The following is a 23632-nucleotide window of genomic DNA, read 5'->3' as shown; positions in this document are numbered from 1 at the left end:
CCCTAATGAATATAGATGCAAAAATCCTCAACAAAATACTTGCAAATCGAATCCAAAGACACATTAAAAAAATCATACACCATGACCAAGTGGGGTTCATTCCAGGCATGCAAGGATGGTTCAACATCAGAAAAACAATCAATGTATTACAACACATTAAAAACTCGAAAGGGAAAAATCAATTGATCATCTCAATAGATGCTGAAAAAGCATTTGACAAAATCCAACATCCCTTTTTGATAAAAACACTTCAAAAGGTAGGAATTGAAGGAAACTTCCTCAACATGATAAAGAGCATATATGAAAAACCCACAGCCAGCATAGTACTCAATGGTGAGAGAATGAAAGCCTTCCCTCTAAGATCAGGAACAAGACAAGGATGCCCGCTGTCACCACTGTTATTCAACATTGTGCTGGAAGTGCTAGCCAGGGCAATCCGGCAAGACAAAGAAATAAAAGGCATCCAAATTGGAAAAGAAGAAGTAAAACTGTCATTGTTTGCAGATGATATGATCTTATATCTAGAAAACCCTGAGAAATCAACGATACACCTACTAGAGCTAATAAACAAATTTAGCAAAGTAGCGGGATACAAGATTAATGCACTTAAGTCAGTAATGTTTCTATATGCTAGAAATGAACAAACTGAAGAGACATTCAAGAAAAAGATACCATTTTCAATAGCAACTAAAAAAATCAAGTACCTAGGAATCAACTTAACCAAAGATGTAAAAGACCTATACAAAGAAAACTACATAACTCTACTAAAAGAAATAGAAGGGGACCTTAAAAGATGGAAAAATATTCCATGTTCATGGATAGGAAGGCTAAATGTCATTAAGATGTCAATTCTACCCAAACTCATCTACAGATTCAATGCAATCCCAATCAAAATTCCAACAACCTACTTTGCAGACTTGGAAAAGCTAGTTATCAAATTTATTTGGAAAGGGAAGATGCCTCGAATTGCTAAAGACACTCTAAAAAAGAAAAACCAAGTGGGAGGACTTACACTCCCTGACTTTGAAGCTTATTATAAAGCCACAGTTGCCAAAACAGCATGGTACTGGCACAAAGATAGACATATAGATCAATGGAATCGAATTGAGAATTCAGAGATAGACCCTCAGATCTATGGCCGACTGATCTTTGATAAGGCCCCCAAAGTCACCGAACTGAGCCATAATGGTCTTTTCAACAAATGGGGCTGGGAGAGTTGGATATCCATATCCAAAAGAATGAAAGAGGACCCCTACCTCACCCCCTACACAAAAATTAACTCAAAATGGACCAAAGATCTCAATATAAAAGAAAGTACCATAAAACTCCTAGAAGATAATGTAGGAAAACATCTTCAAGACCTTGTATTAGGAGGCCACTTCCTAGACTTTACACCCAAAGCACAAGCAACAAAAGAGAAAATAGATAAATGGGAACTCCTCAAGCTTAGAAGTTTCTGCACCTCAAAGGAATTTCTCAAAAAGGTAAAGAGGCAGCCAACTCAATGGGAAAAAATTTTTGGAAACCATGTATCTGACAAAAGACTGATATCTTGCATATACAAAGAAATCCTACAACTCAATGACAATAGTACAGACAGCCCAATTATAAAATGGGCAAAAGATATGAAAAGACAGTTCTCTGAAGAGGAAATACAAATGACCAAGAAACACATGAAAAAATGTTCAGCTTCACTAGCTATTAGAGAGATGCAAATTAAGACCACAATGAGATACCATCTAACACCGGTTAGAATGGCTGCCATTAAACAAACAGGAAACTACAAATGCTGGAGGGGATGTGGAGAAATTGGAACTCTTATTCATTGTTGGTGGGACTGTATAATGGTTCAGCCACTCTGGAAGTCAGTCTGGCAGTTCCTTAGAAAACTAGATATAGAGCTACCATTCGATCCAGCGATTGCACTCCTCGGTATATACCCGGAAGATCGGAAAGCAGTGACACGAACAGATATCTGCACGCCAATGTTCATAGCAGCATTATTCACAATTGCCAAGAGATGGAAACAACCCAAATGTCCTTCAACAGATGAGTGGATAAATAAAATGTGGTATATACACACGATGGAATACTACGCGGCAGTAAGAAGGAACGATCTCGTGAAACATATGACAACATGGATGAACCTTGAAGACATAATGCTGAGCGAAATAAGCCAGGCACAAAAAGAGAAATATTATATGCTACCACTAATGTGAACTTTGAAAAATGTAAAACAAATGGTTTATAATGTAGAATGTAGGGGAACTAGCAGTAGAGAGCAATTAAGGAAGGGGGAACAATAATCCAAGAAGAACAGATAAGCTATTTAACGTTCTGGGGATGCCCAGAAATGACTATGGTCTGTTAATTTCTGATGGTTGTAGTAGGAACAAGTTCACTGAAATGTTGCTATATTATGTAACTTTCTTGGGGTAAAGTAGGAACATGTTGGAAGTTAAGCAGTTATCTTAGGTTAGTTGTCTTTTTCTTACTCCCTTGCTATGGTCTCTTTGAAATGCTCTTTTATTGTATGTTTGTTTTCTTTTTAACTTTTTTTTTCATACAGGTGATTTGAAAAAAGAAGGGAAAGTTAAAAAAAAAAAAAAAAAAAGAAAAAAGACAAACAAGGGAAAAAAAAAAAAAAAAAAAAAAAGATGTAGTGCCCCCTTGAGGAGCCTGTGGAGAATGCAGGGGTATTCGCCTACCCCACCTCCATGGTTGCTAACATGACCACAGACATAGGGGACTGGTGGTTTGATGGGTTGAGCCCTCCACCATAAGTTTTACCCTTGGGAAGACGGTTGCTGCAAAGGAGAGGCTAGGCCTCCCTGTATTTGTGCCTAAGAGTCTCCTCCTGAATGCCTCTTTGTTGCTCAGATGTGGCCCTCTCTCTCTGGCTAAGCCAACTTGAAAGGTGAAATCACTGCCCTCCCCCCTACGTGGGATCAGACACCCAGGGAAGTGAATCTCCCTGGCAACGTGGAATATGACTCCCAGGGAGGAATGTAGACCTGGCACCGTGGGACGGAGAACATCTTCTTGACCAAAAGGGGGATGTGAAAGGAAATGAAATAAGCTTCAGTGGCAGAGAGATTCCAAAAGGAGCCGAGAGGTCACTCTGGTGGGCACTCTTATGCACACTTTAGACAACCCTTTTTAGGTTCTAAAGAATTGGGGTAGCTGGTGGTGGATACCTGAAACTATCAAACTACAACCCAGAACCCATGAATCTCGAAGACAGTTGTATAAAAATGTAGCTTATGAGGGGTGACAATGGGATTGGGAAAGCCATAAGGACCAAACACCACTTTGTCTAGTTTATGGATGGATGTGTAGAAAAGTAGGGGAAGGAAACAAACAGACAAAGGTACCCAGTGTTCTTTTTTACTTCAATTGCTCTTTTTCACTCTAATTATTATTCTTGTTATTTTTGTGTGTGTGCTAATGAAGGTGTCAGGGATTGATTTAGGTGATGAATGTACAACTATGTAATGGTACTGTAAACAATCGAAAGTACAATTTGTTTTGTATGACTGCGTGGTATGTGAATATATCTCAATAAAATGATGATTAAAAAAAAAAAAAAATTAGTATGCTGTCATATTCCTTTATAATCTGCTTTTTTTCCTCACTAAACAGTATATGGCTTTATTGTTTAGACAGATATACCATAGCTAAACAAATCACCTACTATTGAACACTTAGGTTGATTCCAATTTTTCTTTATACCTTTTGCATAATCATATTTAATTCCTTATGGTAAAGTTCTAGAGAAGGAATAAATGAGTCAATAGGTAAGTAAAATCTTACAGCTTCTGATGTTATTGCTAAATTGCCATCTAAAAAGATAATATAATTCATATTCCCTCCAGCAGAGTCTGAAACTACCCAGTTTTCAGCAAATATTGTTATTTTGCCATTCTTTTGATTAGTAAGAAGAAGAAATTTTTTTTCAAATGTTCATTGGCTGCTTATCAATCATATGAATTTGGGGTTAAAAGCAGCTCTATTTTCTCATAGCTGTAACTAGTTATCTTGAAACTGAATTGCGAATCAAATCAGACCCAAATGATTGCCAGATTCTGCCTTCCATAATACACCTTCTGATTTTAAAGCCTTAGCGTGCACCAAGTTGGAGCTGGAAGTCATCCGATGCTTGAGATTGGCACTGATGGATGCTGTCAAGGACATTGTACAGCAGATAACATCTGTGTTGAGCTATGGGAAAAACTGCGAGACAAAGCTAAGTAAGCACAATGTTCCTGAATGTTTGCTTAAGAGCATTCCAAAAGAATGGAAATATATTCCAAAAGACACCAGAAGGAAAGAATCAAGCAAAGGTAAGGACATTTGTTTTTCTTTAAGAAAACACCCCTGAGGAAGAATTTTTCTAGAATATGTGGTCAAGTAAAATTCTAAAAATTTTAAGATTGAGAAACTATATTAATCTTCTTTCCACCAAATATATTTGAGATCCTTAGTTTTCTTTACTGTGAACCCCATAATCAAGGAAACTGGCAATTAAATAACTCATTGTTCTCTTCCTTATGTAACCACCAGTTCAGAATTTTTATTGGCATTTTGTGTTCATGATAGCCTTCACAAAGTAGTCACGTGATTTCAACTAAATTCCTTTAAATCTATTGAGTAATCTAAAATTCAAGCTCTCAAGAAGATAGCTCTGATATTGTTTAATTATTCTTTCCTGTAAGTTTTCTCCCTGCATTCACCAATTATAACTTTCTTTTCCCTTATTAACACAGCTACATGTACAGCTTTTAGGTAAAAAATAGCACCCCATTTAGTAACTACATCTATTTTTCTGACAGAGATTTTTTTCCCCAATACCTATGGTTCTGAATTTAGTGCGTTGTTCCTATTCAGGGCAGTGCATCTACCGGGTATATTTAAGAATCATCAGTTATCCACATTATTCATTTATCTTATTAATCAAATCCTCTCAAATGTTTTTTTTCCTACCTACATGTTCTTCCTTTCCCAGAATTTCACAAGACCCCTTTGAATATATATTATGCATCTGTATTCATGAATCTTCTTTAGGATCTTTAAAATAAAACTTTCTCCTTTTATATTCATCTTTAAAGAAGATTTTTTTTTCACTAACTCCAAGGAAGCGTTCCAACACGAAACCCACTAAACCACTAAAGTCAATTGAAGGGACTAGCCTTTCTTTCAGTCTTCTCCATGGAGATCCTGAATAATGTGGCTCTTATCCAGTGACCTTATATTAAAAACTCAAATCAATTATCTATCTGTGACCTTTCATAGTAGTGCCTTAATTCTGTCCAAGTCCTATTAAACTGCCTTTGAATCTAGTAAAGCCATTTAATTGAAATTGGAAAATGTCAGCTTTTCATTACTTAAGTTCTTCCTTGTCTAAGACCTGCCATTTCTCCTTCATTTTAGCTTTTAGATGTTTCATACATTTTTGAGCAATTTAGGAGGCATGATCTATAATTAACATATGATGTTACACATGTAGCACAGTTTTGCTTGTGGCTTTCAAATGTTTCTACTCATGAACAATTTTGCTTTCTTCAAACATTTTGGAATTCCTCCTAACATTTGAAAGAGCTGTGGTTCCAAAAACTGTTTATAGATACCAGTTTTGGGGGTTTTCCTTACTAAATAATATCATTCATGGAAGAAGTAAAACATACAAAGGGGTACCAGGGGTGCAACAAAGGGGTACCAGGCCACATGAGTATATGAAAGAAAGAGGTGGAAGAAAATGGCTTTATAAAGCATGTTTTATATTCAGGTGGCTATGACAATTGGAGAAAGCCATTGGTCTTCATTTCTGAAGCATCCTTCATTTCTGAAATGCTGCAGAGACTTTTAGACTAGTACTTCTCAACTGTTTATTCACTAATAGTATACAAAAGAAATACTATTTACATGCTAGACATTAAGTCATTTGTTCATTCCTTTATTCATTCAATATATATTTACTTAATGGATGTTTACTACAGACCAGACAGTGCCTTTTTATTTTTTTAAAGAAGTTGTGGATTTACAGAACAATTGTGCATAAAATACAGGATTCCCCTATACCACCCTATTATTAACACCTTGCATTGGGGTGGTACATTTGTTACAACTGATGGAAGAACATTTTTATAACTGTACTATTAACTATTGTCCATGGTTTATCTTGGGTTCACTGTGTTGTGCAGTTCCATGGATTTTGAAAACATTCTTATTCTAGTACCATATATACAACCTAACAGTACAGCTTTAACCACATTCAAATATATAATTCAGTGCTATATTTACTTTCACAATGTTCAGGCACTGCTTTGGAGGCCAGGGATACCCTATAAAGAAGATAGCTCCCCTTAGTGCTTGAAGACTAGTATAAATGTCTCTAAATAGGCCTAAACACCTCAGGGCATATACCAGACGGTTCTTTGGTATGTGAAAAGAAAGAAAGAAATTAAACTTTACTAAAATTTCATGTCTGTCATGAAAATGTCGCTGGCCCCCTCCTTTGGACTGTGAGTAAGCCAGTCCTGTGTTAGGGACAATCGGCGAAGATGCTCAAGAGAAAGTGCTACAGTTTTGTGTGGGAGAAGATGGGCAGTGACAACATCACTCCTTCATTAGCTTTCATTGTATGGTAACAAATAAAACTTTTCCTATATGTGACAGAATCTAATTTTGACAAAACGGATCATCACAAAACATACAAGTAGCTTTAACATATTCCTCTTGCATATCAACTACAGATTAAAGCTAAACCTGGGAATGCAAGGAAGAGCAAACAATGACAAAGCGGGAAAGCTCGCACTTACTTCCTTATTTTTCTTCCTAATGTGAGCGCTTTCCCAGCCACATTAAAAGGTGAAATAATGATTATCTAACCACACTGGGGGTGGGTGAGATATATAGGGAAACTATTTGAAATAAAGCTTCCCATATATTATTTTTAAAGGGAAATCTTTCCCAGATTTAGTATTGTTGTGCCTTGAGATATTAGCTGAAGATGGATAGTTTGAAGCCATCTTGATTACCAAGAGATTTCAAAATTAACATCCAAAATATGAAGATAAATCTCTTGTAATTTTTTCAGCAATGTTTTAAGTCAAGTGTTATTTAATCCAGTACTTTACAAAATTTGTCAAAACAATGATAAATCCTTAAAGGCCTTTTTTTTTGGAGTATTTTTACTTGTTCAAAGACAAATAGCCACTACACAACAGGAACATTTGTCCTTCCTGCTGCAGTGAAAATGTGGATATAATACATGGAAAACACTGGGGTGAGAAACTAGAATGCATTTCTTTCTTTCTTTGTCAGCAAATACTGTTACATAGAAAATAATGATAGCTTAAAGAAAGAAGTATTAAATTAAATTATGCTGTATTGGAGATTACTGTGTTGGATCAAAGTTCAGACGCTTCTGACATAGCTCAGTTTAGGCATTTGCTACATTGTTTCAAAGAGCAAATACACAAAGAGTTAGTTGTTTTGTTTTGTTTTTCACAAACAATTAGAGGAACAGTATATGAGAGACAATCCTAACAGTAAATTAATTTTTTAATAAAAGGAGTGTTTTATGGGAAAACTGTTGGAGTAATTGTTTTAACTGAAACAGTGGATCCCAGAGAGAGGTAACAGAGGTAGCACTGAAAGGAAAATGTATTTATGGCACTTTCATTTGCAAATTGTTGAGAAATAAATTGATTGCAGAAATACACAAAGTGCTATCAGAAGTCATCAGATAGTTTATTTTATGGGAAAACCTGAAATATTAGCAGTGCCACCTACAAAATTATATCTACCCATGTAAAAACTTGGAAATGGAATTTTCTAACATGTTTTTAAAATACTCCAAATGAAGTGTTTCAGTAATACTTGAATCTTCTTCTTAAAAATATAAAAATGCAATTTTTTTGTATGTTTGCAAGAATAACTAATTTATCGTTGAAGATGGACACTTACTACTCAAACAGCCTTTGCATATTTGGTGGTTGAGATTGAAAAACAAATGCCATCAATTTAGTAAGTTCAGCTAATGGTACACTTGTTCCTCATGTATGTGTCTTTGTGAAGTGGCATTTTCACCTAAGGCAGCCATTAAAATCAAGTAATGAAACAAACTGAATTTAGAGCCTGGCCTTTGAATCAGTGTAACATGAAGTATTAAGCTCAGATTTAAAAAATAATAAAACATATTAAATCACAGTATCCACCTTGAAGTATTATTGCTATTTTGTTACCTTAATAATAAAATAAAAATTAATTTTAAAATGTTATTTTATCTTTATCTCATTCTTTTTAAGTTTTATTTTGTTTATTTTATAATCCACAAAATATATTAATACATATTAATATATAGCACATGTATATAAATGATAAGCTCATATATATGTATCATATTACATCCATTCTGACATACATTTTTTCTATGCTTGCCATCTCTGAAATTGGTACACCTCTTACAATAAATGACATAGTCACTTTTAGACAGAATTTGATTTACTTAATTAATTAAATACAGAAAACTGAGTGTATAGCATTCTTACCTGTTATGTACTTAAATTGTAAAATATTTATTCAGGATCTGCAGTTAAGCCCTCTTTAGGATGGAAGTGAATATAAAACATAATCTTTTAATTTGATTATTTGACAGTAGAATAGATAACTAGACATAATCACATAAAGAAATATTAAATAGTTAAAATAATTTAAGAGCACAAAGAAGAGACATCACAGGGAGTTTCTTAATTTGTTTTATCTATATTTTAAGTCACTTGTAAACATTCATTTGAATGAAAAGAAACATTCATCAAGGGACTATTTTTTGCCAGATACTGAACAACCTGCTTTTATAGTCATTATCTTATTTAATACAACAGTCTTATGAAATTTTTCAAATGTGTTGAACATATTTTTATAAATTTATAAAGACTATTCCAATTAATTTTGTAAATGATTCTTATGTTGTCATGAATTACTGAGGAGTCACTAGACTATATACATGTCAGGAGCTTTGCACTTTTTTTGGAGTAGAGGGACTTCTTAAAAAGTTACAAAAATCTTAAAATGTTTTTCATGTTTTCTTATCTGTTTTTGTTCTGTAAAATAGTAAAAAATATTTATTGAAGAACTTGAAGCTATTTTCTTTTTGCTTCTCACTCAATTTCAATGTTTAAATTCAATTATGCACATAGTACATTAAAATTCTGTGGGATACACAAAAGAGCTATGAGATTTTTTTCCATGCTCTTGGCGAGCTTTTAGTTCAGTTGTAGAGACAACTCATGAAGGCATAAATAACAGTGTACCACAAAAAGCAGTATAACATAACCAACAATAGATGATAATATGAAAGATGACAGTGTGGCACATTATGGATTAATAACCAAAATAGTAGTATGGATAATAAGTTCAAATAAATTCAGAAGAATGCAGAGGACTTTGAACTAAGAGTTGAAGAATCTGGATAAACATGAAGAGAGAGGGCATGCTATGTGGGAGTAATGAGACCTTCAAAAGCCTAAAAACAAAGGATAAAACAAGTCGAAGGTCTCATAGAGAAGGTTCATAGAAACACGCTAAGGCTGGGCTGTGGAGTGTTTTGATGGCAAGGCTGTGTAACAGTGGAGAGCAGTGAAAACAATTGTAGCAGAGAAAATTGGGTAATAACATTCATAGTACATGACTTTGTCATCACAGTGTAGGGCAGCAGTGAGATGAGTCAGGAGGGTACTTCAGTAGTCCAGGTACCAGCGTGGAGAAAGGCCTTGAACTAGGTGGGTAACCCTGGGCCCAGAGAGGAGGAGCTGATGTCAGAGAGAGGGATTGGGAAGATTTGTCAGTGCCGGTTGCTGATTGGGTATGAAGGATCAAGAGGAACGTTTAAAAGGAAGGAAGGGAGGGAGGAAGGAAGGGAAGGGAGGGTAAAAGGGAGGGAGGGAAGGAGGAAAGAAGAGAAAGGAAAGGAAAGGAAGAAGAGAGGAAAGTGAGGAAGTGCAAGCCAATTTGGGAGGATGACAATGCATTTCATTTTAGCTATGTTGAGTTAAGGGAGAATGAGACGGAGAAATGGAAATGCCCAGCAGGGAGCTAGAGTTCTAGGATTGCAAACCCTGGAGAAAGACCAAGACTGAAGATTCTGGAATCATCTGGAAGAGTGGTTATTAACCTAGGATAATTTTGCCTTCAAGGGGACATCTGGCAATGTCTGGACACATTTTTGGTTGTCACAACTGGAGGTGTGCTACTGACATCTCTAGTATGTGGAAGCCAGGGATGCTGCTAAACATTCTACAATGCACAGGACAGTCCCCCATAACAAAGAATTATCCAGCCCAAAATGTCAATAGTTTCAAGACTGAGAACCCCTGATCTAGATAGGGAGGATTAATAAATTCTTCAGATTAATGAATTCTTCAGCAAGGGAGAACATGTAGAACTAACAGAAGGTCAAGACTTCTTAGCAAAAATCCACACTTAGGAGGTGTTAGTAGAAAGTGGAAATAGCATGGGTCACAAAGAAGTAAAGGGGAATAATAGAGGTAAACATGAGCCAGTTTACTGACTCATTTGCTCAGCAAATATTCACTGGACAGCTATTATATTGCCAGGTGCTAAGTGCTGGGATACAGCAGTGCCCTCACGGAGCTTATATCCTAGTGGAGGGTGAAAGGTAATGAACAAATACAGGAGACGATGATTAGATGGTAGTAAGTGCTATAATAAAGGAAGCATGTTAGAGAGGGAGTGGGGACTGGCATGGGAAAGGCGCAAAGGAACTGCTTTAGATGGGAGGTTCTGGGAAGGTCTCTGAAGAGTGACATTTGGACTAAGAACTAAATGAAGAGAAGGAACCGGTTCTGAGAAGAGTTGGGATGATGCCATCATGGATTTCAAGGAAGGGGGAGTAAGGAAATATCAAAGTATCAAGGGAGGGAAGTCAGAAGTATCAAAGGCTTTAATGAAGTCCAACAAGGGCACTTTTATATTTGCAGTTAGAGGACATCTAGGTCCTTCAAAGCTGTGGCTTTAATAGGTAAAAATATAAATGACAATCCTGAATTTTCTAGTCGTCAGTTGTGGGAGAAAAAAAAAACAAGCTTGGCATTGCTTAGACCTGGAATTTGGGGATTTTAGGCAGTACTGCTGGGGATCCTGGTAGACTTCTGTCAGAACATGTGAAGCACTTGCTCTTTTTGACAATTTTCTCCACAAAATTAGACATCCCTACACAACACTCAAAACAACACAGTGATGGAATGTGAATGCTAATATTAATCATACCTTTTCTTCTCTTCCCCAGGCTTCACAAGGCTTGCTGCACAGGCAGTATCTATTGTAATCAGCAAGTTACCTACGGTGATTGCATGTTTGCCTCCCCCAATTAAATACTTCTTTTTTCTGTCTGAGAGAAAAATGTCAAAAAACTTTGTTGAATTGAAGAAAGCTGGCCTCCTTGTCTGGAACTTGATTGTAATTATATGTCGGATATTTGAGGATAGAAACACTGTGGAACTTTTAACAGGTGCCTCCCTTGACAGATGGAGTAAAGAGAAACTTGGTTTAATCTGCACGTGTTTGGAAAGCATCATAGGAAAGACAAGTAGCCCTAATCAAATGACCCAAAAGGTCATACAGAGCATTGAACAGCAAAAGCCTAACTGGATTGAAGGTCAATTGTTGAAAACAAGAAAATTGAGCACTGAATGGTAAGGCACACTCCATCATTTCAAAAGATTTTTTTTCACTGAATTTGATCAAATACATTCACAATAAGAAAATCAGCAATAAACAACAACAAAATATTTTTAGATGGGCAGCAGTGATCATTTTGCTAATTTCATGGGAATTTGTTGAAGGTAGGAAAAGATAAGTATTCCATTAAAAACAGGATTGGTAGAAGTTCCTTGTTTTATTAAAATTTGAACCCCATTGATATACTGGAACATTATACTTCTTTTAGTCAGCATCTCAAGGTTTCTGATTAAAAGGGTGGTAGTTAAGCCCAGGAGAATTTAGTTTCAGTCCTTTTCTTTGTGCAAACAGGTATCTAGTGGATAGCCAGGAGCGTTTTGTAAATGGATTGGGCATGGAGATTACATTAAGAAGGAATTAATGGATATAAAAGGCTTTTTATTGCTTTCTGTGTACCTGATTGTCAAAAAGGTACACATTTTTCATCTGGTAATGTAAGAATCCCAGAGGGCAACTAGGACATATCACACTAGAGCTATAAACACACCCAGCTGTTTCTGTATGAAAATGTCAGCCTTCTCACAGGTTTGTCACCAAGAGCTAAGTGATTTGTAGTATTGCAAAGATTTTTAAGTGTCTCTGATGAATTTAATATGTACATAGAGTTCTCTGTCTTAAAATTCTTCTTCAGGGATAGAATTGTATGATACTGAAAAAGAATTCTGGTTTAGATGGTCTACAGATTACTAAGCCCCTTTTTCTACAGCACCCTCACACACAGTCCCTGTCTTTTAAAACATATTCATATGTGCTAGCAGGTATTAGTATAGTTTTCTGCCTGAAACCACTAAAAGTCATTTAAAATATGGTTACTTTAAGTCGGAGATGCTAGTGATAAAGAGCTCAGGCGTGGAAGCTGTTGGACAAGTGCATATCCCTTATAGGTGGATTTTCTTGGTCAAATTATGGAATCTCTGAAAGCCTCACTTTCAGTAATGATACAAAGTTGATAGTTGTTTTTGAAAAATTGAATGAGGTATCACCCATAAAGTGCTTAGCATTAAGCTTAGAACTAATAAGCATTTGTTATTTATTAACTGTTAAAATGTATTGTATCCACTGGTTAGTATTATGGTAACCAATAATCTTTACCTACTGATATTAATCTACAGAACTTTATATCAATACAAATAGGGAAAAGTAAGGTAATGGTGCTGTCATACTGACTTCCAGAAATTTATTTCTGGGGTGCTCATGGGTAGGAGTTGCAATAGCAGTCAGGCAAATGCTTAGTAACATTGACAGTGACCTTCCTAATCTTTACATTTTCATTCAATTCCAATTTACAGGCTTTAGTCGAATGACTAAAAGATTAAGGCCAGATGTCATTATCCATGGCAGTGGTAATAAGAGGGAGAGAAAAAAGAAGAGTAAAAATAGTGGGTCTGATTATAGTTACAAATTTAAATTTATAATACTGCTGATTTAGGAGCCCTTCTTTCCCATAAAGTCAATTTAAAGCAATGTCTAAGTTACCTACTGAGGGCTACATTCTGGTATGTGTAAGTAAAATACTTTCCTAAAAAGTTGACTTTAGTTTAATTTCTATAAACATACCAACACATCTGATATCCTATAGTAGGAAGTTGTCTAGCTAGTATTTAATGTATCAGCAATGAGCCAAAAAATTATTTAGCTATTTCTTACAACATGCATCGAAAATGAAAGACTGCTGATTTTGAAAATGTTTTACAGCCCTCAAAGTTTCTAAATAACTATGAAATTAGCACAATTGTCTTTCTTGCAGTTTTTCAGGTGATATGGATATATAAACAGGGAGATTTCAAGTTATATATTGCATTTATTTGAAAAAACGTTAAATTTGACTTATCAATTCACTTTAGATAAGAATCTCATAGAATTTTGGCATTAGGAGTGTTTCTTCTTGACTTTGATCTCAAATTGATCATCTGATATAAGTGAATTTCCCTCTTTAAGTATTTCTCACAAGTCAATGATCATTTATTACACTGATACATACAATGAGAAAAATATATATTTTAAACCATGATGTCTATCTATAAGTGAAGGGTTGCCTTGGCTTTATTGTATGCATATATATATATATATATGGGTGTGTGTGTATGTGTGTGTGTATATATATATACACACACACACACCCATGGGAATGTAGATATTTAAAATAGTTCTCTGGTTTCTATAAATTAAATCTTAACTCCACATCAAGATTATCATGGAACTAGGTGATATCATTTAGCTAGATTTCTTTCACTTGCATTCAGATTTAACTTTGATTTTACAGAAATTGTGAAAATAACTGCAGTGGAAAAGGTGGCAGCTGTAAGCATAACCTGTCTTGCATACTGCCTGAGAACATTACTATTCATTAAAATAACCTTCACTTTGTAGTAACACTCAAGCTGTAAACAGTCAACTTAGATTCTAGAGAACACACAGCCCAAAAAGTAAAGAAATGCCTGTCTTTGCAAAGTAATTTGTCGAGTTGAAGATTATTGTTTTTCATTATGGTGACCCTGACTTGGCTGGCTGGGTGCATATACAGATTAAGATTAATGCAGTTATTCCTTGGCTAAGGTCTGCCTCTTTCAGGGCACATTCTCCCTAATGACATGATTGATAGGCAGTCCCAAATCCAGAGAGGAACTCATTAATCATAGCATTGACTGAATCCAATCATTTGCTTCACCTGCACAGTGATGGACAGGAAAGGATACAATGCCGGGGCTGACACTGAGACACTCCTTTGTCAGAGGGCCTCAACTTTTTCAATGTTGGCCCCTACAAAGCCTGAGAAGGAATTTTGCTGGCAACCTGTATGCAGCTTCTAGAAGATATTGCAGACTTCTTTTATTATAACAAGGTCTTTAAAGATTTACTCTAGCTAGTGGATATCTCTAAGACCAAGTAGGATTTGCTCTGTTTTTTAGCAAGGCTTACATAATCCTAATGTTCTTTTTAAAAAAAAAATTTTTTCTTTTTTGAGAAGGATGTTTTCAGGCTACATGTGGAAGCAATATCAAAGTTAATGTCCAGCAGCTGGGGATCATTTGGTTCAGCCTTCAGGTCAGCGGCATTGACTCTTAGCAGAACTAATTTTATAATCATGGCAAAATTTCTGTAATGAACTGCAGTATACAGCTGATTACACCACAGTAAATTTCATTTAGTCTGGGAAACAGTGGAAAACCATGAGTTTTCTTAAGAATACTTAGATTGCAAAGCCTAACATGATCCCAATAGCAATTGTAATAAGAAAATTAGTGTGGAGTGTATACCATGTAAGATCACAATTTTTTTGTTTTGTTTTGTTTTGTTTGGCTCTGGTATAGTTTGAAACTAAAAAAAAAAAAAAAAAAAAAAAAAAAGGACTCGCCATCCATGCCATCCATTATTACCATGTAAGTAATGTTTAAAATTAGCAATAAGCATATGCATTCTTTAAAAAGAAATGTTTCAGTAATATATCTTCTACATTCCTGGCGTGGTGTTAGTAGACTCTTTTTCCAGAAGAATAATCAGGGTAGTGACTTTTGCTAAGTGTCTGTTATGGAGAAGAAACAGGAGAGGGGGCATTCCTTTTAAAAGGCAACAAGCGTCAAAAGGCCAATTTAAAATACCCGGTGGTAGGCACACCTCCGTGAAACACCGCCTATATTTAGCATGATGGGCTCACCCTTTTGACACTTTAATTAGCCTTGAATGTGTTCCACGACAGGTGTAAAGAGGAATCTATAAAAGAAAGAATACTGAAGCTATTTCTGGCATCAAAGATACTTTTTATCCTCAAAAAGAAAATACAAATTATTTCTTACATGATCTTAAAAAGAAATGTTTTGTTTTCATCTCATGATTATAGCAATTTCAACAATTGCAGTAATGGAAAAATGTTTTCTAGATAGGAGTATAAATGCAGTGAAGAAGTGTTTTAAAAGAAACCATTCAATTTTTTTAAATGCTTTCAGGTGCTTAATTCTAAGGTGCTGTTTATGTGAGTCACAGCGGTTGGGGAAGGCTTAACCTATTTGAGCAAAATCTTTATGGGCGCTTGGAATATGAGATTTACATTGGCTCTCCACACTCAATCTCTTTGATTATTTTCCATCTTTACAATTCTTCGCCGCTGATATTTATATGCTTTCTTTGTATTAGTGCGTTTATGACAATACAGAAAAGCACAGCCTCGGAAGAAGGAGATATTGCTCTTGAACTGACTGAGCAGAAAATAAACACGATGGTCCTGGATATCTGCCACAAACCAGGTGGCAGCGAGTACCTGAGGCAAATTTATCACATCATGCGGCTCAATGAGGTAGGGAAACGGCCTTTTTACCGAGCAATTAGGTGTGTACTGGCCTGAGGCAGCGTCTGCTGGCAGCTAAGGGTTAGTCAAGGAGGTGGTAATACTCCTTGAAGTCAATACCGAACTCAATATTGCATTATTAATAGAATCTATTCAAGCTGGCTGTTCTGCATTTGTACAGAAAAAGCTTCACCAAAACAATGTAGGTTTTATTTATATGGTTTAAACAATAACATGGCTCATAAACTCAGTTCAGTTCTGAATTGTATAGACTAGAGGTGTAGTTTGTAAATTGTGTGTTTGTGACAGTTAAGCTGACATTAAAATCTGGTGTTTGTGAAATGAAGAATTTTATGAAGAAAGATGTAGCTCTTTACCTGAGGGATCATACTTGTGTTGGTGAAGATGGACATTTCTTACATCATGAAAAAACTTCAGAATAGTGAACAATATTCAGGAGCAACTAGATTAACCCAGGAAAATGCATTAATGTATGGACTCTGCTTAGAACTAATGTTATGCTTGTCCACCTCTCTGCTGGGTTAAGCCTCTGACTTTGTATTTGTCTGGCTGTTTTAGCAAAAATGTAAAATAGCAGGTGTCTCAGTTTTTTTATTTGAAATATTGAAAGTTTGTTAATTTAATCAGATTTTTAATTTGATCCTATGCATCTGAATTGGAATAGGGAATCTGTATGCTTATATTTGTCAACATCTTTATGTACTTTTGGGAATAGTAAAAATTGTATAAAATGAATAATGTGATGATGTGGTGTTTTATTTCAATGAAGTAGGCCTTAAAAACTATAAATGTCCAAGGAGTGGATTAAACTATACCACAGCATTTTATAATTCAGTTATATGAATGCTTTCCCCACTATTATCCATCCAATGGATGGATTGCTTCAAGTAAATCTTGTTTCCTAGCTTTTATTAGAGCCAATCAACCAGTCAAAAAAACAAATATTTATTGACAATGCCATGTGTTCATTGATGAAACCTGAGTGGGATGGGAGGAAATTGTGGCTGTGAGAAATGACCCTGTCTTTAAGGCACTGGAACTCAGTATGCAACTGTTACAACATAAAGCAACCTATTTACTGATGTTAGTGATCCTTCATAGCTTCTTTGGGATTTCTAGTTGGGATTCCTAGTTGACAGTAGTGGCTGGTATAGATTGTCAAACTGAGAGAATAGTCACATATTTAAAAGGTCCATAACCCAAAAAAGATCACTCATCAATGATATTGAGAATGAAGCAAAAACAACAAAAATTAGGTTGGACATTTATTGGGCACCAGCCATCTGCGTATTCTGGGAATCCAAATCACAGGACTCATGTAACTCTGAGGCAGTACTTCTATAAATACAAGTGTGCTCTGAGATTTGTTGTATGTAGGATGCTTCACTGGTGCACCACCCAATTGTGATCCACTAACCTCAAAGCTCTTTTTTTTTTTTTTTTTTTCCCTACAACTGGACATATTTGCTGTTATGGCAATGCCTAACAGATGTGCTGTTGAACTAGGTATTTGGTGGCTTATTTTGCTGAGCATGGCATGGCCCTTCAGGGTACAAGGCACAAAGTAAAGTGAGACTAGAACTAAAGAAAGTAGAGAGATCTCTGTCTTGTGACTATAAAAAGCACAGGCAATAAACCCAAACACCATATAAGGGTAACTAGTACCTATGGCTGCTTTTAGAGATACTGTTTGTGCTGATTTGGATGTATTATGTCCCCCCAAATGCCATGGTCTTTAATGTAATCTTGTGGGGGCAGATGTATTAGTGTTGAGTAAGTTGGAATCTTTGAATTAGGTTGTTTCCATGGAGATGTGACCCACCCAACTGCAGGTGATGACTCTGATTGAATTATTTCCATGGAGGTGTGACCCTGCCCATTCAGTGTGGGTCTTGATTAGTTTACCTGAGCCCTATAAGAGCTCAGACAGAAGGAACTCAGTGCTGCTGCAGCTTAGAGAGACATTTTGAAGATGGCCGTTAAAAGCCTATGCTGACGTTTAGAAGAACGCCATTTTGAAATGCAACCTGGAAGCGAGCAGATGTCAGCCACATGCATTCCCAACTAACAGAGGTTTTCCAGATGCCAGTGGCCTTTCTCCAGTGAAGGTACCCTACTGTTGATGCCTTAACTTGGACACTTTACGGCCTTAAGACTGTAATTTTGTAACCAAGAACCCCTTTAAAAAAGCCAATCCATTTCTGGTGTTTTGCAAAATGGCAGTATTAGCAAACCAGAACACTGTGAGGCATTGTTATGCTGTGGGTTAAAATGCATTGTGATTTTTGCTCAGTTGGTGAGTAGTGTTATGAGTCTTTATTACCTTTGGCTGTGCTGCTGGATATTATTTGAAAATGTCCAATAAATACAGAAACATTTATGGGTACAGGTCTGGGTGAGAGGAAGAATGGATGTGCTACTGATAAAGACAGAGAAATTTTGAGGGGAAATTTGTTCAAAGGTATTTTGTCTTTCTTGGGCTTTCTTTCTTTGGTTTGTTTTTGCTTTTGTACTAGTTTGCCATGTAACAATTGCACTGTGCAATATTATAATAAGGCCTGGGAAAAATTATGGATATAATATCTATTACAGTTTGTGAAAGTATTTCTTTCTAGTTCTCAGTGATTTAAATGTGGCCATTGTACTCTGTCACACAAAGCGGGTCTTCCAGGTGACTATTTTGATGAATGTCAAAATAAAAATTTATGGTGTGTTACTATCAATTCACTTGAATTAATATATATATATATATATATACACACACACACACATATACACACACATATATATATAGTTATTGCACACAAGATGTTCCGTCTTTGAGATAAAAGTCAGATGCCCAAACATAAATGTCCTATTGGTAGTTGAAGATTGTGGCCCTGAGCACAGAAGAGAGAGGCCACTCTAGTCCTCAGTGAGTGCAGTAGTTGACGTCATGAGCCTGGTGGAGCTCTTGGAGAGAGAAACGATGAGTAGAGAAATAAACTTTGAAGTAACTGCACAGGGAGAATATTAAAGAAAGAATGGATGTCTTCTAAAGAAATATACCTGATTAGTGGTAAATCTGATGAAAGCAGTGCTGCAAAAAAGGGAATCTGAAGCTTTTAAGGAGGAGTAGAGACAAGTGTCAATACAGCAGAGAGGTCAGAGAGAGTAACAAGGGAGAAAACCATTGTGTTTGCAACTTGTAGCAGAGCACTTTCTCTTTTTCGAATAGTGGAAACAAAAGTCAAAATATAGCTAGCTGTATGAGAGGAAATTTACGGAGGAACATTATTAGCCAAAGCAAAGCATTTTTTTTTTCTATGAGGGTAAACTGTTTTACTCCTTTTAAAAATTTTCGCTTGCATAAATGGTGATGGAGAAAATTTTTGTTCCTGTTTAATAATCTAATTCTAGAAATAACATTCTTTTCTGATGGCTTTATCATTATCTAATAATATTTACCAAGAGTCCCAGTGTGTGTGTGGCACTCTGTCAGGCACTACAGAATTAGTCTAAAGATAAATGATCCGGAACGAGAAAGTTTAAGAAATTATAGTCATCGTTAACTTCAGTAGTGGTTTCTTAAGGTTTTTAGAGCTTCAGGATCTGAAATTTGTCTTCCACAGTGAGGACGGTGGGCATTCTCTATTCATAAAAATATAGAGGCACAGAGGAAAGCACAGTAACTGAGACCAGAGATGTGGCTTCTCACCCTGATTCTGCCACTCACCCCTGTTAGACCTCAAGCTTGTCCCCTGACTTCCAAAGTCAACCACTGAGTGTGGTGGGTTAGAGCTTCTCAAACTTTCAGGTTCCTACTAATCTCCTGCAAAATCTTGTTAAAAAGGCAAGTTCTGATGTGGTGGGGCCTGAGATCCTGCTTTTCCAACAAGTTCCCAGGTGATTATCCTTCAGCTGGTATATAGATTAGATTTGAGGGTTCTGAATCCTAACCCTAACCTTGCAGAAAAAAATTATGTTGTGACAAATTAAAAATCAGGAGAATATTTTATTAGTTTCTGTATTAAATGATTTGCTTATTAATAGTAAGCATTTGATGGTTTGTAAAACTATCAAATATCCATAAAATGACCACAAAATAGATTACAATTGTTCACCCTATTTACTTACAGAAGGAAAATGAGGTATAATGCTCTAGAAGGACTTTTTTGTGCAGGCTCCCACTGGCAGCTGGGGGATTAGAGTTACATATTTTGAGTTTCTACTGAACCTTGATGTTTTTTGCTCACAGCATGGAAACAGAGTTTAGGAGCTTACATTATAATTAATTCTGCATAGAACGAGACTGCCTGCAGTAAAATATTAGAGTATTTAGCACTCTGCTGAGTAGGGGGTACCCAAGAAACTACACTTAATGAATGAATGAGTAACCTTGTACCGTGAGTCACCAAGCACCTGAGTTAAAAAAAGTTTTTATGTTAACACATAAACCAATGACAAGACAATGCCTGTTAAAAAGATTCTGATACATCAAGCATACATTCATTATATGAGTTTGTTAAATGGTCTTATAATCTATACTATATATTATAATCTATGCTATATATTAGGTTTACCTATTTTTGATGGGTTTATTGCACTGCTGATTACTCTGCTATGTATCTTCTGAAAACGTATTCTGTCCTGAGGCTAGTAATAAACTGGAACCTTGAAAATGTGTTGAAAGGGTAAATTTGGATATTGATCAGTTTATTTTTAAAGAGACTATATATGTCTTACTATCATGACTTGTAATTTTTTTCCTTGAAGGAATATTTAAAAGAACAGCTGCGTACCATGAATGGTTCAGAGGGAATGCCATTACCCACCCGACCTTTAAAGATGACCTTGAAGAGTGTGGAAGATCAGCCTTCTGCCTTTAACCCTTTCCATGTGTATAAAGTGTTTAGTGAAAACATTCTAGATCAGGTATGTGGAAATTAAATGGTAGATTTAATTTAAATATGTGCTTCCTTTACACATATAAGGATAAAAAAAAAATGCTTTGTATTTGATTATTTACTCACAGGGTTTTTCCTAGGAAGCAAAAGGCCTTGTTCTTATGTGCACGGTTGGCACAAATTGACTTTGAAAAGTTATTTTACCTTCTTTCTATTTGTCAAACTGATTCATTTGTTTGGTCTGTAAAATTTAACCTTTGATCTGATCAGTTCACGCTGGGCAGAGGGGACATCTGTTAGGTTGTGTCCACAGAAGGTCTGAAGAAGCAGGCATTTGGCAACATTCTTCCCCTCCCCTAACCCCCTCCTCCCACCCCCAATCACACACTCACAAAACACCTTGCAAGCTTTATGAAAATATCCAGTAAACTAGCAAATAGTTCACTTTAAAATTAATTATAAATAGAGCACAGCTTTAAGTGGCTTGAGGTTAATTTGCTTTTTATACCCTAAACACATTTCCTAAATTTAGAATGAATTTGCTAATGATCTTAAAGTCAGGATATGTGGAATAATGGCAATGTGATAAATAACACACATTTTTAAATGTCAGATTATGCCATTGTTTAAGCTGCATGTCTGAGTAGTTACATTAGAAAGACCATCTTTATGCCAAAGTATGTGCTTTAATGTTGCTTTTGCTTTGTTCGTTCTTTTTGGTGGCTTCTGGAAGCTTCTTGACAGACAATTTGAACTAACAGGGCAGAAGAGAAGGATTGCTTGACCTAGAGCTCTGGCGAAAATAAGAATTAAAACAATGGCCTAATTTGGGATGCAGATAATATTTTTACCATGCCTGTTAGAGCTCTAGTCTACATTCATCAATACTGTAGTAGAATAAGACCTTCAAATGCTGACAACCCAGGGCAGAATTCTCCTGCTGTATGACAGGATTGTAGTGCTCGATTAATCAGCAGGTGACAGGGGATAGTTCTTGGCTTTTAAACATCAGCCTGGATTCTTATTATCAAAACTGTTTAGTTTTAAGGAGCATAAGTGTTCAGAATACTTTAGAACCAAATATATTTCATATGTTTATCGACTACTTTTTTGCACTGTACATTCTAATGCTCAAAACCATAAATAACCATTGTAGCTGTTAAGTTATCCTTGCTACATTTAAATAAATAACGTGTTTTATTGAGTTCTGAATTATGAAATTATTTTTCACAGTGATTTTTCTCCTTAATCTGTTGTGAAATTATCTATTAAATGAGAAAAAAAAGAATCATTTATGCTATATGTATTTACAGGTCCCTGTAATCTCCCCTTTAATGCATTTCTTAACCAAAAGGGATAACATTAATATCACATACGAATAAAGCTGGGTCTTATAATTTGAATCTTAGCACTTCCAAGTTTGCTTTTAAATCAAACTTCTGGGTGCTGAAAAAACTAAAAATCGAGATGATATATGAAAAAGTTACCAATTATTTTGCCTTGCTTTCTAAAGAGTCACCCTCTCAGAGAAACTTGTTCGGCAAATGCCATTAACACTTGGAAGAATAATGACTCAAGAAATTGATTCATATTTTCATAAATAATGACTACATCCCCAAATGGATTTATAAATTAATTGCTGTCTTATTGGAATAAAAACCTTCTTCTGTGGACATGATTGATGTTATCTGTCTAAGTCCTTGTTCTGGACCCCCCTCCTCCTTAGTTAGTCTATCACAGCTGGAGCTTTAATTTACTGATCATATTAACTCTGATTAATAACTAACAATAGCGTCTTCTCATTTATCAACAGTCAGCCATCACAAAATGGAACTGGAATTGGTCAAACTTGCTGCCAAATTATCTGGGACTGGATAAGATGACCTTCAGTACATTGCTTGGAAACAGGTAATAAGATTGGGGATTTGGGGGTTCTGGCTAGGGAAAAGATTACACATACATACACATACACACACACACACATTTTTTTTTACCAGCATACTTTTGGGAAAAGTGAAAATATTATACCAGGGATCTTTTTTATTTTCTCACTCTCCAGGATCTCTTCTAAAAAGAATAGCTATAGTTATATTAAATATACTTTCTAAATTCTTTTTTCCATAGTAAGTATTTGCAAGGAGCAGCTAAATTTTTTTCTGAAATGAAATTAATAGATTTTAGTTTGACTTTTAAATAGTTTTGGCTTTGAGTATATAATAGTTCAGTATTGTAAACATCGAAAGTTGTGGGCTTGAGTGTCATAATACTACACCTTTGTTTACAAATAATTTAATGAATGCATGCAAAATGCCAAGCCAAATCAACTAGTCTAGTCAGGGGAAACATACAAGTAAAACTGTCATGATTGAATTTTTCAATTTTCAGCCAGATATTTTGGCACAACTGGGCCACCCAATAAAATGATAATCTGATTTCAGCTAAGGAACCCACACGTGTAATTATTTTACACAAAAGTACAAACATTTTCTTTATATTTTGGATCAGTTAACATGTTTTTTTAAAATATTTTTAATGTTTTCAGTGGAAACCTGTAAGCTTTAAACTTTAAAAAATCCGATTTTTAAATTCTCTTGGAAAAGGGTATTTTCTCTAGCAAATACCACATTTTCAAATAAGATATTTGTGTTTGACTCCTTTTTTATTCCTGTATCATCTGTTTGCT

General features: G+C 35.6%; 1 protein-coding gene across 8 annotated transcripts in view; it reads left to right on the top strand.

The window, feature by feature from the left end:
• KIAA0825 (KIAA0825 ortholog) overlaps nucleotides 1–23632 on the top strand; it is a 437461-nt gene that overhangs the window by 198698 nt on the left and 215131 nt on the right. For 7 of the 8 annotated variants that reach the window (XM_037801406.1, XM_037801405.1, XM_037801404.1 and 4 more), the window contains 5 exons: nucleotides 4119–4343; nucleotides 11309–11714; nucleotides 15892–16051; nucleotides 20819–20977; nucleotides 22763–22857. In XM_037801406.1, coding sequence (XP_037657334.1) covers nucleotides 4119–4343; nucleotides 11309–11714; nucleotides 15892–16051; nucleotides 20819–20977; nucleotides 22763–22857 — 1045 coding nt within the window. Of the gene's footprint in view, nucleotides 1–4118; nucleotides 4344–6752; nucleotides 6801–11308; nucleotides 11715–15891; nucleotides 16052–20818; nucleotides 20978–22762; nucleotides 22858–23632 lie in introns of those variants that run through there. The other variant, XM_037801409.1, reaches the window with a different exon arrangement.

The sequence above is a fragment of the Choloepus didactylus genome, chromosome 13 (genome assembly GCF_015220235.1).
Source record: "Choloepus didactylus isolate mChoDid1 chromosome 13, mChoDid1.pri, whole genome shotgun sequence".
NCBI classification, from domain to species: domain Eukaryota; kingdom Metazoa; phylum Chordata; class Mammalia; order Pilosa; family Megalonychidae; genus Choloepus; species Choloepus didactylus.
This window is presented reverse-complemented; position numbering and strand designations above follow the sequence as displayed.